The sequence below is a fragment of the Physcomitrium patens genome, chromosome 12, assembly GCF_059467195.1.
Source record: "Physcomitrium patens ecotype Gransden chromosome 12, ASM5946719v1, whole genome shotgun sequence".
Classification (NCBI taxonomy): domain Eukaryota; kingdom Viridiplantae; phylum Streptophyta; class Bryopsida; order Funariales; family Funariaceae; genus Physcomitrium; species Physcomitrium patens.
Genome location: NC_143421.1, coordinates 6,388,006 through 6,403,467, shown reverse-complemented (window position 1 = coordinate 6,403,467; position 15,462 = coordinate 6,388,006). Strand labels below are relative to the sequence as shown.

The following is a 15,462-nucleotide window of genomic DNA, read 5'->3' as shown; positions in this document are numbered from 1 at the left end:
CCATCGAATCTGATTAAAATGTTACGAAATTTAGATACTCATTTGGTAGATAGTTAAAATTGAACCGGGGAATGTGGCATTTTTGTGTCATGTTCAGTGTACAAAGTTTAACAATTAATAAAGATCCACAAGTTTTCGACAAGTGGTTAACAGAATGTGCACATAAAGAGAGGATGGTTTTGTCTGCAGGATTGGATTTGTAATAACAATGTTGGTTTATTATTTCCATAGTATATTTAGAGCATGCTTAAAGTTAATAGTATGATTCGGCGTTTCTACTGCCTATTATATTAGAGAATGATAAAGCGCGGGTATTAGAAGAGGTAAATAGGCATCTGAATTGTTTATAAGAGCGCCACTCGGCACCCAAAAAATGAGTACATTTGATGTCAAAATTACAATACAAGGTCAACTCAATGATTGGTTATGGGCTCTAACTTCACTCCAGGTCAAAGTTTACTTCCTGTGCATTTTTGATAAAATAAATGAAGTATTCAGATACTGAACACACTCCTCACCAGAACATTGTCATTACAAGCATAGGTCCTTGGTGATTATGCTGGCAGCATTCGTCATTTCACATGTGAAGTTCCGCATATTTTTCTCATCTTTGTCTTTGTGATCCTCTGACAGTCCGAGTTCACAGAAGTCATGGGAGAAGGGTAGGTAGCAGGAAATATTCCATCAATGCGTTTGCTTACACTCTTCTGCAACAGATTACAGGCTTCTCGTTTTAGTCGACGGAACCCCGTAGTATTTAACATACCAGTTCACGAATTTCTTAAGACCTGTATCCAAGTTGGTTGTAGGTTTGTATCCCAGTTGGGTCTGCGCGAGGGACACATTTGCATGTGTGAAGGGAACATCGCCATTTCGAGGCATCTTGATGAATTCCTTCTTGGCATTTACCTTGAGATGTCTTTCAAGGTATTCAACCAGGATCGGTACTGTGACTGGGGATGTATTACCGAGGTTAAATGTACGAAACGGCGCAGGACCTCTCTTTTTGCCTCCACTTCCGGTGCTTCTTCCCGAGGTGTCTAATGATGCAACACATCCCTTGACAATGTCATCAATAAAGGTAAAATCCCGCGCCAAATCCCGATCATGCGGACCCTTGTAGATGTTAATTACCTTCCCTTTAAGAATATCCCGCGTGAAAGAAAAGTAGGCCATATCTGGTCGACCCCAAGGACCATACACTGTAAAGAAACGAAGTCCTGTGACGGAAAGTCCATAAATATGGTTGTAAGTGTGAGCAAGTTCTTCTCCTGCTTTCTTCGTGGCAGCATATAGACTGGCGGGTTGATCTGTCCGATCAGCCTCTGAAAAAGGAACCTGAAATACGCATTCAAAATACATGCAAGTGTAGATTGTCAGAAGCCTACAGGGCAACAGCACTGTGTACAACTGAAATTCATTGTTGACGATAAATTCTCATAAGTACGAAAAATATGATGGAAGTAGCTGCAGTACCTTCGAGTTTAAACCGTAGACAGAACTCGATGACGCCCAAACAACTGCTGGCTGGGGATTTGCATTCTTAGAAGCCTCGAAGAGCGTAACCAGACCAGCGATGTTGCTGTGGATGTACGACATTGGGTTCTGCATGGCATATCGCACACCAGCCTGCGCTGCTAGGTGCATAACGTGTGTAAATTGTATCCTGTCAAATAGATGTTTTAAAAGAGCAGCATCATTGATATCCCCCTCAATCACAAAGATACCTTGCTTTAGCAACAACTTTTGTCGAGCTCTTTTTAGAGAAACTTCGTAGTAATCATTGAAGTTATCAATCCCTACAAGACCATCGCCTCGTTTCTTCAAAGCAAGCGACACATGGCTGCCAACAAAACCTGCTGCTCCAGTCACAAGGACTACCAGTCCATCATCTCGCTCTGGAGTACAAGACTGTAATAATTTTTGGTCCCAAACCTTGTCGCTCTTAAAAGCTGAGCGGATCGTGCCACCGTTGGTGCTAGTGTATGCTGTACTCATATACCCTTCTACCATACCATTTGCAGTAATTCGGAAGCAGATAAAGATCGTGACGGCGAGGAGGAACACAGAAAAAAGAAATAATTTGGCTGATGCGGATGTGTGCCAGCGATTTGTTACCCTCCCGAAGTAGTTACTGCGCTCCATTTTAACCTGCAAGATTCACCACCGCCAACTTAGTAGCCTTTCAATAAATCGTATCCGACTAATGAGCACAATAGCAAAAGTGTTCCATATCAAGTGTCATTTCGAGGATACTCAAGACCTTTCAAGAAATGTAACTTCCTAGATTGTTACCATCATATGATAATATGATAATACCGACCAGGTTAAGATTGGCCAAGCCATCCATCCGAAAAAACCATCGAGTCAAAATTTCGATCTGAAATTGTTCCCGAGACTCTGACTCATATGCAAGCACACGATTGAGAAGGATCTTGATTGCTGACCATGAAATAGAATTAAGCTAAAACTCGGGGCTACAAATCACCCGAGATCACCTGATAATTATTCCACACCGTCCTACACTTAAACAAGTGGCAGCAGGTGGCATCGGTAGATCAACAAGTTGAATATTTCACTTGAAGCAAGTATGTAGATATCAGGAGGACACACATATCAAGCATCAGCTGTCATGCTATTCTAAATGAAAAAAATCTGACAAACGCGCTATATGGTAACACATGTCGTGGTATTATGATGATCAACACAAGACTAAAGGGTTGAGACATTGATAAGTCTAGGACTTGTGTGAACTACTATGTACGGACTTACTTCAATTCTCTTCCGAGCAACAACCGCATCTCAAATCAGAGCGTCATTTTAGGCCTTTGATTTATCCCCCTCTCCTTGCAACATCTAGGTACGATACTCAGTTCATGTTACAGTTATAAGAGTGCTAACCTTGCCAGGTGTTGACGGAAAATTATCTTGTATCGAAGGAGCCATGTTCAGAGTCTGGTTTTATAATGCATGCTCAGAACTTCAGGAGCTCGCTTACCTTTCAAACAGACTTTCTCTACAGATCGTCACACTCCAAAAAGCTCTGAAGTAAGTCTTCCGAAACGCTTTAGACACTGCGCCACACACACACACACACACACAAGTATATAGATACATAAAAATCATAATACTTGGTAAAACTCTTAGATGACATGAACTTTATTGAACCTCGTTAACCATATTATCAGTTTGTATTTAGAATTTTTTCCCACGTAAGCTCAAGTGCAGGTAATTGAGCTAAAATCCCACCCTAAATCGCAACAGTGAAGGTCCTTAGAGCATCGGTGCACAACCAGAATCAGGAGAAGCTCAAGACATTCAGAAGAAGCACAGCAGAGATATGATGTTGGAGCGAAGGAACACAATAACAAGTACACAACAACTTCTGACTCATCAGAAAGGTTCACATGCTTCCCCGGATTCATAATAAGTTTAAGATTGCGACTTGTGTGCGATTAAAATTGGAATCAAATGAATTATATGTCGACAAAGTAACTTCGTAAAATACAATAAATTCCGAATAAAGAGCATCATCCACCATCAAAACTATTCGTTTACTTCGCATATAAGTCTTCGGTCGGAGTAACAAAGAGAGCTCTCTCAGTGCACCTGAATGACAATGAAGTCACAAGACACCTGGAGTTGAAAGGGCAGTGCTACAAAACCGTCAATGTCTTTAAACTGCTCCACACGAAAGGAAAATGAGATATATGCTCTTCAGCAAAACGAGTGTCTTGACGTGTACGAGACCAGAGAAAGAGATACGTGGAAAATAATGCGAAGACACTCGCAAGCCTAGTCCTCAGTCAGATCACGATCCATACGGCGCAAGAGAATTTGGAGCAGTGATATGTGGTTATTGTTGAAAAATAATCTGCACTTACCATTACAACTACCTAAGTGACGTGATCGGAAGCACACTTGCTTTTGCTTTATATAGCTTATCGTACCGGCTAAACATCGTCGGACTGCGGACAGATAACATGCCAGAGATGATGAATATTCAAACGAGCTGTATCAAAAGATATCTTCATCCAATACTTGAAGAAAATGTCAGAATGTTTTTTCCTCAATAACCAGGGAAACCTAAGGACTTCTAAGTAAGAGTGTCTTCACAAGCAGTTCGTACAGGTATAGTAGACGACGCTTGATGTTATTTCAAGAGGCAATAGTACAGGGCCGTATATGCCGCAACCGCAAGACACACGCTCTTCCTGAATGCATCTGATCCAGAGACGGGGAGACGGAGGAAAAATGGACTATGGTATGGATGTTAAGGGATAACTGCGAAGCTGCAGCAGTGAGTAGCTGCAACGTCGTAGTGCTTCACAGAAAATGAAATAAAATAAAACCTCAATAGATCATGAGAACCGCACGGTAGAACGAGAAACGAACTTGCGGCTTCATGAAAGCCTCTAATGCAGCACGCACAAGGAAGTTATGCTCTGACAATGGTCGAACCTTTCCGTGGGGGAAGCTAGAAGTCTAATAAACTTCCACCTATGAATTTGTAATAACCTCCTAGTGATGCATTAAACGGTTCGTAATCCAAAAACATGGAAACAACTGAAAGAAAAAGTAAAATCCATGAAGAATTCACGACAAGTGGTCTCAGGAATCTATCTCTTAGTTGGCCAGGGACAAGACAATAAATCATCCAAATGTAAAACGATGGTAAGCAGTGCAGCATATCAGAAATTGTTCATATACGAACCGGGCACAGCATTAACATAAGAAACAGCGATGAAATAACCAACCTAGTTCGCAATACGGTTGTGCCAAAACAAGTCGCGCGACGTGAAGTTCGTCAGAGCCGCGCGAGAACTCCAAAATTCCACAAAAAACGCGGTCACAGCATCACCCCGTCGGCCGATCGACAAAAGATCTGTTTGTGCACACCAGACGCGCATCCACTGGCTCTCACCAAGCCATTCGGACCCGAAACGCCCGCCAACTCGCACGAACGACAGATCCACCAGCATTCACCAATCACCAAACCAACTCATCATCTACACTCTGAGAAATCAGAAAAAGTCTCCTCTCCACCTCCCCGCGCGAGACCGGCAGTTCAAACCAACACAAATATGCGCAATTCCTGAGTGACACAAGATCTACAATCTACATGCAGCGACACAATGAAAGGCAGCAGCACATCAAAACCGGCACCGTTCACGAGCGCTCGTCGCAGGCGCGAAGAAGGTTAAAGGACAAACGACTGCGCTGTTCCACACCAAGTGAAAATAAAACCACCTTCCCAGTCCCTACAGTCTCTGGATAGCCTCTCTCTCCAAGACTCCGAAACCTCCAAGTCCCTCCCTCCCTTCGAAGTCCGGCCAGGTTACCACAAGAGATCCCGCTTTCCCGCTTCATACAGTGTAGCGGCACACATAAATAGCCAACTTAAAGGGCTGAGATTTCCAATCACTTACGTGAGCAATTCAAAAATGTAAATGAACTCCCGGGACAGATCACCCCCCGTGGCCCAAAATACCAGGGAAGTTGAGAGAAGATCTGTTGCAGACTGACTGTGTGGTTGATATGCGCAGTGCCCTCTTCCTGTGACGAACCTAACAAAGGCCAACAAACAGAGCGAAGACAAACAAACGAACGTTGCCCTTCATCGAAAGGAATCATTCCTGCTACTTCGTTTCGGGAAACGTCAGAGGCTGCTGTGACAAGATTCCGCACGAAATTATACTCGAAAATCATCCCCCCCCACTGCCAGCAGCGTCCCCACGGCCATGCCGTTATTTCTTAGGAAGAAATAATACACTTATATGAAAGAATTCTTAGGAAGAAATTTTGTAATATATACATATATTTATTCATTTATTTATTGAAGAAAGACATTCGCTTTTTTGTGGTTGATTAGAAAACAATAACTAGGCAAATGAGCTTAATTTTCATTTTTGTTACACAGGCATACATTTATCAATGGTTTCAAGAAATCAAAACGTCAATTTTGAAATTTATTATTACTAAGGTTTTGTTATATTACATAAAGAAAAAAAAAAACATAAAAGAAAAAACTTAATTCAACTTTTACATGTAGGTTTGTATATCAAATTTAGCAATTGCACATGATGTTTTTCATCAGTTCATACTAGATCATAAAAAAATCAAAAAATAAAAAACTACAAGTCAATGTATAAATAATCAACAATAAAATTAATCCATTTTAGGTTTTTACATTTTATTCAAAGAGATATTGCAAAGTAAAAAAGAAAGTTTTAAAATTTTAAAAACAAGTGTTAAAACCAATCTTTGAAATAGCTTATCAACTATGAACAAAATTATGAAACACCATTATATATATATATATATATATATATATATACGGGTGGATACTTTTATAGTCGAACTATTTATGAATTTACTCAGCATAAATATATAAAATAAAGAATTTAGTTATTGTCATTTTTAGCTTGTGGTAGAAGAAACATTGTCAAGCATGGACCATGTGCTACACAAAGCTGCCCAATTTTGACCTTTTGCATGACCCCTAAATCTTTCTCCATTTTTTTTTAACTTGAACATTTAATGACATGATATTCAAAATTTTATTTTCAGAATTTTTTATATTCACCAATAATAATTTAAACTTTTACCAGCTTAAAGTGTTAGGTACCTACCCATAGATTTTGATTTCAGTCATTCAACTCTGATCAGTATAAATAGGTTATTAAAAATCTAAACAATTACATATATATAACAACATCTTCAAGAGCAACACAATACAAGATATTTGCCAATGCACTTCAAACAAACAATGTTTTTTCTGGGTTGAAGGTAAATGTATTAATGGAAATAACCCACTTATATAACATAAGTGTAAAATTCTAAACATACTTATATGTCTAGTATATTAAACTTCAATAGCATAGAAAAACCAAGAGCATAATGTATTAATTAAATAAATCACTCTATGTGTTTTTCATCCAGGGTAGGACAAATTCTAGCCAAGATATTACAACCTTCTTCATTTTTCAACATTATCATGCATGGAATGAGAATGCATCAGTAACATGTAACAAAATATGAATGTGGCAGGTGGATCCTAGACCCAATGAATTGAAAATTTTGGTCTTTCAGGCAGTTTCAAAGGAGTCATAGGGGGGGAGGGGGGGACTTATTGAAGAATCTGAAAGAGACTGTAAATTCCAATAACAATTGGAATGAAAAATGATGCATCATCAGAGGACCCACTCATATAAGTCAATCTCAGACTGTGAGTTTGTTGGGCTTTTTGTTACCAACTGTCCTTGGAAGGGGTACCCACGTGTACATCCAAGGACATTCAAACCAACCCATCTGAAGTGACTGGTTGAAAAACTTTCTTGTAGTTGACATCATTTACAAAAAAACTGAAATTATTATTATGATTTTCATATGACTTTTATTTTTATTTATTTTTGTTCACTAGTGCAGAGAGAATGGCAATTATGGAAAGCTGTCCAATTTCAAGATCCATCAATCTTTGTGTGCTTTCAAACTATTCTCTAACATGAAAATTGGTTTGTGTCACATCACTGAGAGTGTCTTCTGTTTTTTACTTGTATTTGTTTAGTTTTATTTATTTACTTGCTGAACCCATGCCATTGTCATGGAATCTCAGGAATTTGAAATTTAAAACAAAGCCCTAATATCCAATACCAATCTTTATTGCACTCTGAGTTCCACTCTGCTGGGACTGTGGGCTTCTCTCCAAAGAATTGTATAAACTTGAGCAAATCTGATCAACTAAAGCCTCTATAGATCTTAATCTTGTGAGAGGTGAAGCATATATTATCTACCCGAGAAAAGAAAATATAATTAAATATGTATATAAGTGTGTGTGTGTGTGGAAATGAATGGAATAATGTGAGAAAACATACACAAAGACAGAAAAATATGTATATATTCATACACATACATACATATGTATATAAGTGAATGAGATAATGTGAGAAAACACACTTGTACATAAAAACAAATATGTATGTATGTATGTATATATATATATATATATATATATGCTAAAGAGTGAGAGAATTGGATATTGTGTGATAGAAAGAAGAAGTGGAGAAGCATGGCAAGGCATGGAGAAGAGAAGGCAAGGGTATAGGTGCTTTACCAACCAAAGATGTTCCATCTTGATGTACTCTTCCAAAAACAAAGCATTGTTCTTCTTTGCCCTATTGTACTCTATCCTACACTTTGTTTCAATTGGATTGGCATTCAATAGATCTGGGTTCTAAGGACATGCACTAAATCACATCTTTAATAAAAACATACTTTTGTTCACTCTCCTATTTTGTAATAGGATGAAACTTGATCGCAAACATATCAAACTTTTAATACATCAATATAGCCCAATTAGAAGTAAAAGAAAGGACCATCCGAGCTTGTGCCCTATAAGACATGATGTAATAAAGCAAATCAAACAGTAGCATAGATCTCATGTAGTAATGGATTTAATACGTATATTTCTCCTCACCAATTTTTGGTGGCCATTCTAATTACAACAAAGGACAAGTTTGCAAAATATATGTGTATCATACCAATGAGTACTCTAATATGAAGACCTAAGAAAATAATCTTACTACCAACTTATATCCTTGAGCTCATAAGTATAGGTGCAGACGGTGACCAGATTACACATACACTATACTTGACATATGATACATAGATATTGAGGTTTAAGCCACCAAGTCAAAGAATAAAAATACAAATATAATTGCTGATAACAAAAGTTTGAAGCGGTATATAAATAAAGATGATTAAGCAATTTCATCACAACTTCCAATACTCACTAATAAATCTATTTTTAATTTCTCTTAGAAATGGTTCTTACTTAACATCACATTGCAAGTATTACAAAAATTTCATATTCATAGAACCATGAGATATTACATATGAGCTCGATTATTTTGATGAGTGATAAAAGGATAAAGAAAGTATTACCATAGTCCTCGATCAGATGCAATGCAAGATATTCTTGAACTTGTTCATATTCAATTAAACTTCTTTTCAAACTTTAGAAACATTAAGTTTTTTAATGAAAACTAAGAAGAGTGTATGTAGTAAATAAAAACTATTACTTGTCTCCTTGAGCAATCTTAATATATAGATTAGATGAACTCATATTGTTGACATGGAAAGTGTGATTTAAATGAATCATTTTTTGAGCCAAATAACATATTTTAAATATAAATATAATACAATATAAATATAAATAAAAAATATATATAACAAAGCTTTTAACTATGGATTTACCTATCAATCAACTACAAATATATATAAAGTCAAAGCAATGTCTATGAAGCTTCTCTAAAAGATATTGTGAAATTATCCTACTTTTATGTACTTTTATTTACTTCTATTTAATCATATAGGTATTTACTAGTATATCTACATATATCCGTGACACTCCTCTCTCACAACTTGTGACTCGCATTCAATTGTGCATTTACCTTCAATCATATATAGTTATAGAAAAAAAAATTAAGCCCTATGAATTCTTTGTGTCATTGATTGCTATCATAATGTAATGTCATTGATAACTCCATTGTTGAATGAATATGTATTGTTGACTTAGAACCAAGTCAATATGATTCAACAATGAGGTTACAACAACACAAGTTGCAAAATCTGCAATAGTGGAGATGATGTAGCAACAAATATTCATTCTTCACCTTTATTGTAAATCAATTAAATCCACAACATGTAGCACGCTTGAGCTTGAAAAATAAACTTATTAGAATAAATTAGAATATATATATTTTTATTATACAACATGCATATCATCCCTCTTTTCTCTCAACTTACACCTCACATTCAATTCCACATTTGTCTTCAATCACATTTAGTTGCAAGAAAAAAAATGAGCCTTATGAACTCCCTATGTCGTTAATTGCTACAATAATATAATATCATTGATGATAATCAATGTGCTTAATATAATGTCATTCATTATAATATTATTGACAACAATGTAGATAAAGTTTTAGCTTATTTGAAGCGTGATTTAAAATGTGATGAAATGAATTGGTGACAGTCAATCCAATCTACCATGTTTGCATTGAAGTTTGATTTGAACTAGAATGGTTCCAAAATGAAATTTTATATGACTCAAGACAATGTTTCTAGCCTTGTCACACAAGAGAATGCACAATTAAAAATTGCAAAAAACAACCTTCATATTCATGTTGAACATCCACCTCACTCCAAATATTACTTACCATCATATTTTTCTTACCTTGTACTCAAATGTAACAATGAAAATAAGTAATCACCCCGCACACTCAACCAATATCCAACACCATTGAGCTAGAAATAACGCAACACTAAATAGCCTATGTGTTGGGCCATGCTTTATTGCCATTTGTTTTCTCATTGGCACAGTCAGAGATCAGGGTCAGATGTGTATTTGGCAAAATTCCATCACCCTTCACAGCTTGCGTTTTGCCTTGTTGTTGTTGTTGTTGTTGTTGTTCAATTGCTCACTTTTCTATGAATTATTGAACTTCACCTTCAATTGTGTTCAATCACAAAAAAAAAATGCAGCTTCAATTGTATTTTCAATCACATTTAGTTGTAGAACTGCAAGAAAAAAAAAAAAGAAAAAAAGAAGAGAGCCTTGTAAACTTCTTGTGAACTCTACTTGAATGCATTCAATTACAAAATTGCAGAAAAAAAATGAGCCTTATGAACTCCTTGTGAACTCTACTTGAGTTTCAGTTAAACTTTTGCTTTCTTTCAAACTCCACACAATGTTAAGTTTTTAGATGAAAACCAAGAGGGATGCATGTAGTGAATGAGAGCCACTACTTGTTTCCTTGAGCAATCTTAATATGTAAATTTTTAAAAAAAATCTCTGGTGGTAACAAACTAATTTCCCCTCCCTGTGTTTACACTGTCAAATTTTTTCCTCTCTGCCTCTATCAACTGTAAAATCTTCAATTCAAAGTAGTGTTTACAATTCACTTCTGAATATTTTGATACTTGTGGCTTTCTCTTGCCAATGTGTGGTTAACAAGAATGAGCCCAGATTTGAGTGAGTAGATTTAAAGCCAAGAGGATGGAAAAGGAAACATTTCTGTGCATGGAAGCATTTAATTACTCCACATGAAAAACATGAGAAGAAACAAAAGGATGGAACAGAAAACTGCATGGTTTGTGTGCATTATCCAAGAAAAGTGAAAGTAAAAGCAGCTTCTTTTTGTGAAAGCTCCCTCAAAAGGCTCAATCATTGAAAAGGAAAGGCATGGGTTTCTGGCTCTTACCCATAAACAAGCACATGCTATCCAACACACATCTTCAGTATTTTGATGCTTGGGAATGTTTGTGAATATAATTGTTTGTGAATATTTCCATGTTGCATGCAATTGGGGTTTTAGGCAGTAGCAAACAATATCATTTCAGAAGCCTTCAATAGACCCCCACTAAACATGGACCCCTAGATATGGCCCATGGAGGAATCCCTGAGAGATCCCATTTCCACAAATAAGTGTATTTTTAACACACACATACATGCGTCAATTCTAACATTATCATCCTTGGTCAACACACTTTCTGAATGCAAAAAAGTTAAATTACTTCAAAACCTAGTTTTCTCAAGCAAGATTTCGAAAAACTTGGAGAGCAGACGGTTGCCGAAAGAGTTGTTCATCAAATGACTGCTGCAAAAAAAAAAAAAAAAAAAAAAATATGAAAGTCCTGCGCACGTCAAGCGCTAAACCCTAATTTGGGTTTCGGACGCCTGGACAAGACCTCTTCCTGCTTGCTTGCACACATTTTATTATCAAGTGGTGGTTTTCATCTCGGTCGTGACCTCCAATGAAGTTGACTTCGACATTTTTCGGGGCTGGAAAGAATGCAGCAGGAATCAGCGATACGTGGAATCTGCTCAGTGGGTCTGGCTGAAGTGATTGGTAGATCCTGGACATCCGTGGTGCGATGGCCACGGCCTCTCGATTCTATTGCCTTAGTTTAGCGGAGGCCACCGCCCTGGTTTAGCATTAAGTACGATCAACTAAATTTGGCCGCCGTGAGTCCCTCGTGCATCGCCATTCGCCAGAACATAATTTGCATGTTAAATTTTCACATGAGAGGCAGTAATGCTCGGTGCTTTATTAGAAAGCGGTATGTCTTGCACGTGGTGCCGATGACTTTATGACTAAGGAACCACGGTCCAGCTCAACCTCCGTCACTTCCGTCCGTGCACCATCCGGATTCGTGCTCCCAGGCTATTATTGTAATACACACTGTTGAGCGTTATAACCAACTTTTGTTTTTGTCTGTCTTGGATGGCGTCAGATAGGATTTGTTTGCCGCGATCCAGCCTTGGCTCCTCTTCAAGCTCCAGTGTTTCCACGGCGCGTTCGGATTTCCAGAGAGGTTGATGTAAGGGAAGCTTTGTTTTTGTGATGGTCTAGATGTGTGTTTAAGAACTCCGTTATTTGGATGATAAATTCTTAGCATCCGCCCCTCGATGTTCATGCTGCTGGGTCCTAGTTGTGTTGGTGGTCCTGTCTCTTTCTTTAATACTAAAAGATTGAGTTTGCCAGAACCTGGGAATCATTGAGTTAGGTTGCCGATGAGCTTCTCGAGGACGTCACTCGGAATCCGCACATCGTCCTTGGCGTGTGGGATTTCGGGGTCAACTTAGAAAAGGGAATTTATCATCAGAATTGCATAGTTTATTTAGATCTGCGTCTTGAAATTCTATTGCAGAGATTATTCAAATCCAGGTTTATGGAATAGAATCGGGTTGTTACAGGCATCATTTCTACTAGTTGATTATTGTGTAGGCTTGATTTATGCTATTGAGTTGTCAGGACTCACCTTTATTTTTATATATCAATCAATCAATCTATATCAGTGAATTTAAAAAGTTGCAAGCAGCAATGGATTTTCAATCAGAGTTTTCGTGGCTAGAGCTTGAAGAACTTCACGCCCCTACTCAAAGTTTCGCAGCTGTGGTTGGGCAGCGATATTGCTTTCCGAACTCCGCACAGTACAGGCTTGAGAACGAGATTCTCTCCAAATCATGGATTATCACAGAAGCAAATGGGGAAGTCGTGTTTCGTGTGCGGGGAAAAAAGGTGGACTGGTACAAGTCCAAGCGGGAGCTGGTGGACGAAAATGGAAAAGTTGTTGTGTATATGGAAGAAAAGGTATGTCCACCGCATTTCAAGTGCAGAGAACGGAAAGACCGGTTCAGTTGTGAATTCCAGTTCTCAGATGTGAGAATTAGTGTAATGTTCGTACTCAGCCATTTAGTGAGGCACCATAGAATCACAGAGAACGTAGGTTCATGTGACAATGTGAGCATCATGATGAATTCAGCATTGTTGAATATACGCAGGTAAATTCTGAAATTTGTAGAGTTGAAACACTAAACATTATATGTTTATGTACAGGGAGTAGGACGCAGTCCTGGAATTCAATTCGTGTAGCAGCACGAGAATTAGGTCTATGTTGAACTGATAAGAAATACTTCTAACATATTTGATTTCCAGCTGGAACCTAGTAATCTCGATTTCAGCCATTTCTGCGAGTATCTTCGACTAATTTTTCTTTTCTTGTCTGACATAATGCGTCTCTCAGCCATGGACAATAAAGAATGTTTGGAAAGCGTACTCACCTGGTGAATCGGAAGCTCTGTTTACATTGAAGTCATTATCTGCGTTTACTTGCAAGCCCAAAGTTAACATCTTCCTTGCTTCAAACACAGCTCAGAAGAAGCCGGATTACACCATTGAGGGGAGTTTCCTTGCCAAGAAATGCCTCATATACTTCGGCGAAGAGCTTGTAACAGAGGTACGTGGTCTTGGAATTGCGTTTGTTGCAGACCATGCTGACATAGCTATTTACAGATTTGGGCTCGTCTCTTGATTTCACAATCAGCCAACAGGACGAAGTGAAGAATCATGAAATTGCTAACTTTCGTTCCAAGTTGACATGTTCATTTGTCGAAGACAATGCATTGATTCACACTTTTGAGCTACTAATATGAACTCATGATATTTTAAAGCATATCCCGAGGTTACCTACCTATTATTGTCACCAGGGAAAAGTGATTTCGTTTTTAGAGCCAGGTTGACAAGTGCTGAATTCAGTGACTATGTCTTACAGACAATGCCTTATGTACTGTGTGCATCTCTGTAATTGTTTCTTCCGCAGGTGACTCGAGAAGCATCTTTGAAAAACATCCTTATCACAAAGAGTATTTTCAATGTAATTATACATCCTGGAGTGGATGTAGCCTTCATCTTCTCCATCATAATTATTATGGACAAAATTTATGTTCATGACGATTAATACTGGAACCAGATGATTTAGCTTGCCGGTAAAGGTGAGCTTCAACAGGTTCTTTGTTGCTGAACGAGCGAATATGGCCTCGTTAGCACTGTGATGGTTGGTGGCATTCCCTTGTAGCTTGTCGCTTCTGTGTATGAAAGGCTTGGAGTGGGTTTTGATCTAATTACAGCCTTGCTTGAGAGGTTAGAAGCTTTGGGAAAAATCTTCCGCTGAAATAAACCATGAATATCAGATCGGTCTGCTCACTTCTTTAGGTACAAGACACGCGGCTTCTCAAACGGCCACAAATGTTAACTTTGTCAACTGTACAGTATGAGTAAAATTAAATGTGGCGTTGATGCTTCCCTTTTTGTAAAGCATCGCTGATGATTTATTTTATAAATTTTGACCTCAAATAGCAGTACCTCTTAGTTTCTTCGAGGCTTGTCTGTGTCCAGGGCTTGGCGTTTTACCTCCGACGGTGTCTTTGCGCACCACGTTTCAGATTCTGACCAAGACTAGTTTTCTAAAGAGACTGTGGTATACATTAAAAAGATTGAGAAAGAGTGTTGGCATTGCTGTGCAGCAAAGCGAATTGTCGTTGTGCTTTGTAACAAGTGCTCAATCTACTCATAGATACTTCGTTTCACCTGGTTGAACAGAAATACCGCTTATATTTGAAGAGACTTTGTGGTGTCATGAGTCAGTAGGGTAACATGAGTGCACATTTCGGAGGACCTGACCCATTCTGTATGATGCCTTTTGACACAAGTCCAGCAAATGGGCAGCTGCCTCCTCAAGAGTTAGCTAAGTTTCATATGTTTGGTAGGATGATCTCATCCAATAGGGGGTACAAACACGGGTGATAGTTCAGTCATGATGAAATCTCAAAGTATAATGTGATATTTTGAAATATCACTTAATACTTCACCAAACCACCCAGATTGCAAGGTGGGTGATTTGGAAATATCAAAAGAAGGTAGAGTTGCTCCTCCCAGCCCTCTTCTCTCTTCGACTCCATACCACACCACCTAATGCCATGCCTCTGTTTTAGGAAAAAGTTTGAACAATGATAGTTTGGATTTGATATTTTAAGTAATCCTCAAAATATCAAGTTTTGAATTCCACTTATTTGGTTTTGCAAAATTGCCAAGTTTGAACCCCCTTAATGGAATAGGC

General features: G+C 38.1%; 2 protein-coding genes across 5 annotated transcripts; one reads left to right on the top strand and one right to left on the bottom strand.

The window, feature by feature from the left end:
* Positions 1-314: 314 nt before the first annotated feature.
* Positions 315-5,519, bottom strand: LOC112289559 (UDP-glucuronate 4-epimerase 1). Of its 3 annotated transcripts, none has more exons than XM_024534820.3 (4): positions 4,758-5,519; positions 2,902-3,074; positions 1,477-2,151; positions 315-1,338 (listed from the first exon to the last, which is right to left on the bottom strand). In XM_024534820.3, the coding sequence occupies exons 2-4, from the start codon at positions 2,944-2,946 to the stop codon at positions 718-720; spliced, it is 1,341 nt and encodes a 446-aa protein (XP_024390588.1). In that variant the 5' UTR covers positions 2,947-3,074; positions 4,758-5,519; the 3' UTR covers positions 315-717. The 3 variants fall into 3 exon arrangements, with proteins under 3 accessions (XP_024390588.1, XP_024390591.1, XP_024390590.1); XM_024534823.3 differs by having other exon boundaries at positions 2,999-3,074; positions 4,758-5,376; XM_024534822.3 differs by having other exon boundaries at positions 2,324-3,074; positions 4,758-5,369.
* Positions 5,520-12,263: 6,744 nt separating this feature from the next.
* On the top strand, positions 12,264-14,660 carry LOC112289348 (protein LURP-one-related 10). 2 transcript variants are annotated; one of them, XM_024534501.3, is made up of 4 exons: positions 12,839-13,157; positions 13,404-13,454; positions 13,718-13,803; positions 14,167-14,660. In XM_024534501.3, exons 1-4 carry the CDS (start codon positions 13,031-13,033, stop codon positions 14,302-14,304), a joined length of 402 nt encoding a protein of 133 aa, XP_024390269.1. In that variant the 5' UTR covers positions 12,839-13,030; the 3' UTR covers positions 14,305-14,660. The 2 variants fall into 2 exon arrangements, with proteins under 2 accessions (XP_024390268.1, XP_024390269.1); XM_024534500.3 differs by lacking the exon at positions 13,404-13,454 and having other exon boundaries at positions 12,264-13,157; positions 13,591-13,803.
* The last annotated feature ends 802 nt before the right edge of the window (positions 14,661-15,462 follow it).

Excerpts from the sequence above, each read along its gene's own strand:
- LOC112289559 (XM_024534820.3), bottom strand. The coding sequence starts at position 2,946 with ATGGCTCCTTCGATACAAGATAATTTTCCGTCAACACCTGGCAAG. Across the intron at positions 2,152-2,901 it reads TTCCGTCAACACCTGGCAAG|GTTAAAATGGAGCGCAGTAA; the intron begins GTTAGCACTCTT and ends TGAATCTTGCAG. Across the intron at positions 1,339-1,476 it reads TCTACGGTTTAAACTCGAAG|GTTCCTTTTTCAGAGGCTGA; the intron begins GTACTGCAGCTA and ends TGCGTATTTCAG.
- LOC112289348 (XM_024534500.3), top strand. The coding sequence starts at position 12,801 with ATGCTATTGAGTTGTCAGGACTCACCTTTATTTTTATATATCAATCAA. Across the intron at positions 13,158-13,590 it reads TTGTGTATATGGAAGAAAAG|CCATGGACAATAAAGAATGT; the intron begins GTATGTCCACCG and ends TGCGTCTCTCAG. Across the intron at positions 13,804-14,166 it reads GCGAAGAGCTTGTAACAGAG|GTGACTCGAGAAGCATCTTT; the intron begins GTACGTGGTCTT and ends TTTCTTCCGCAG.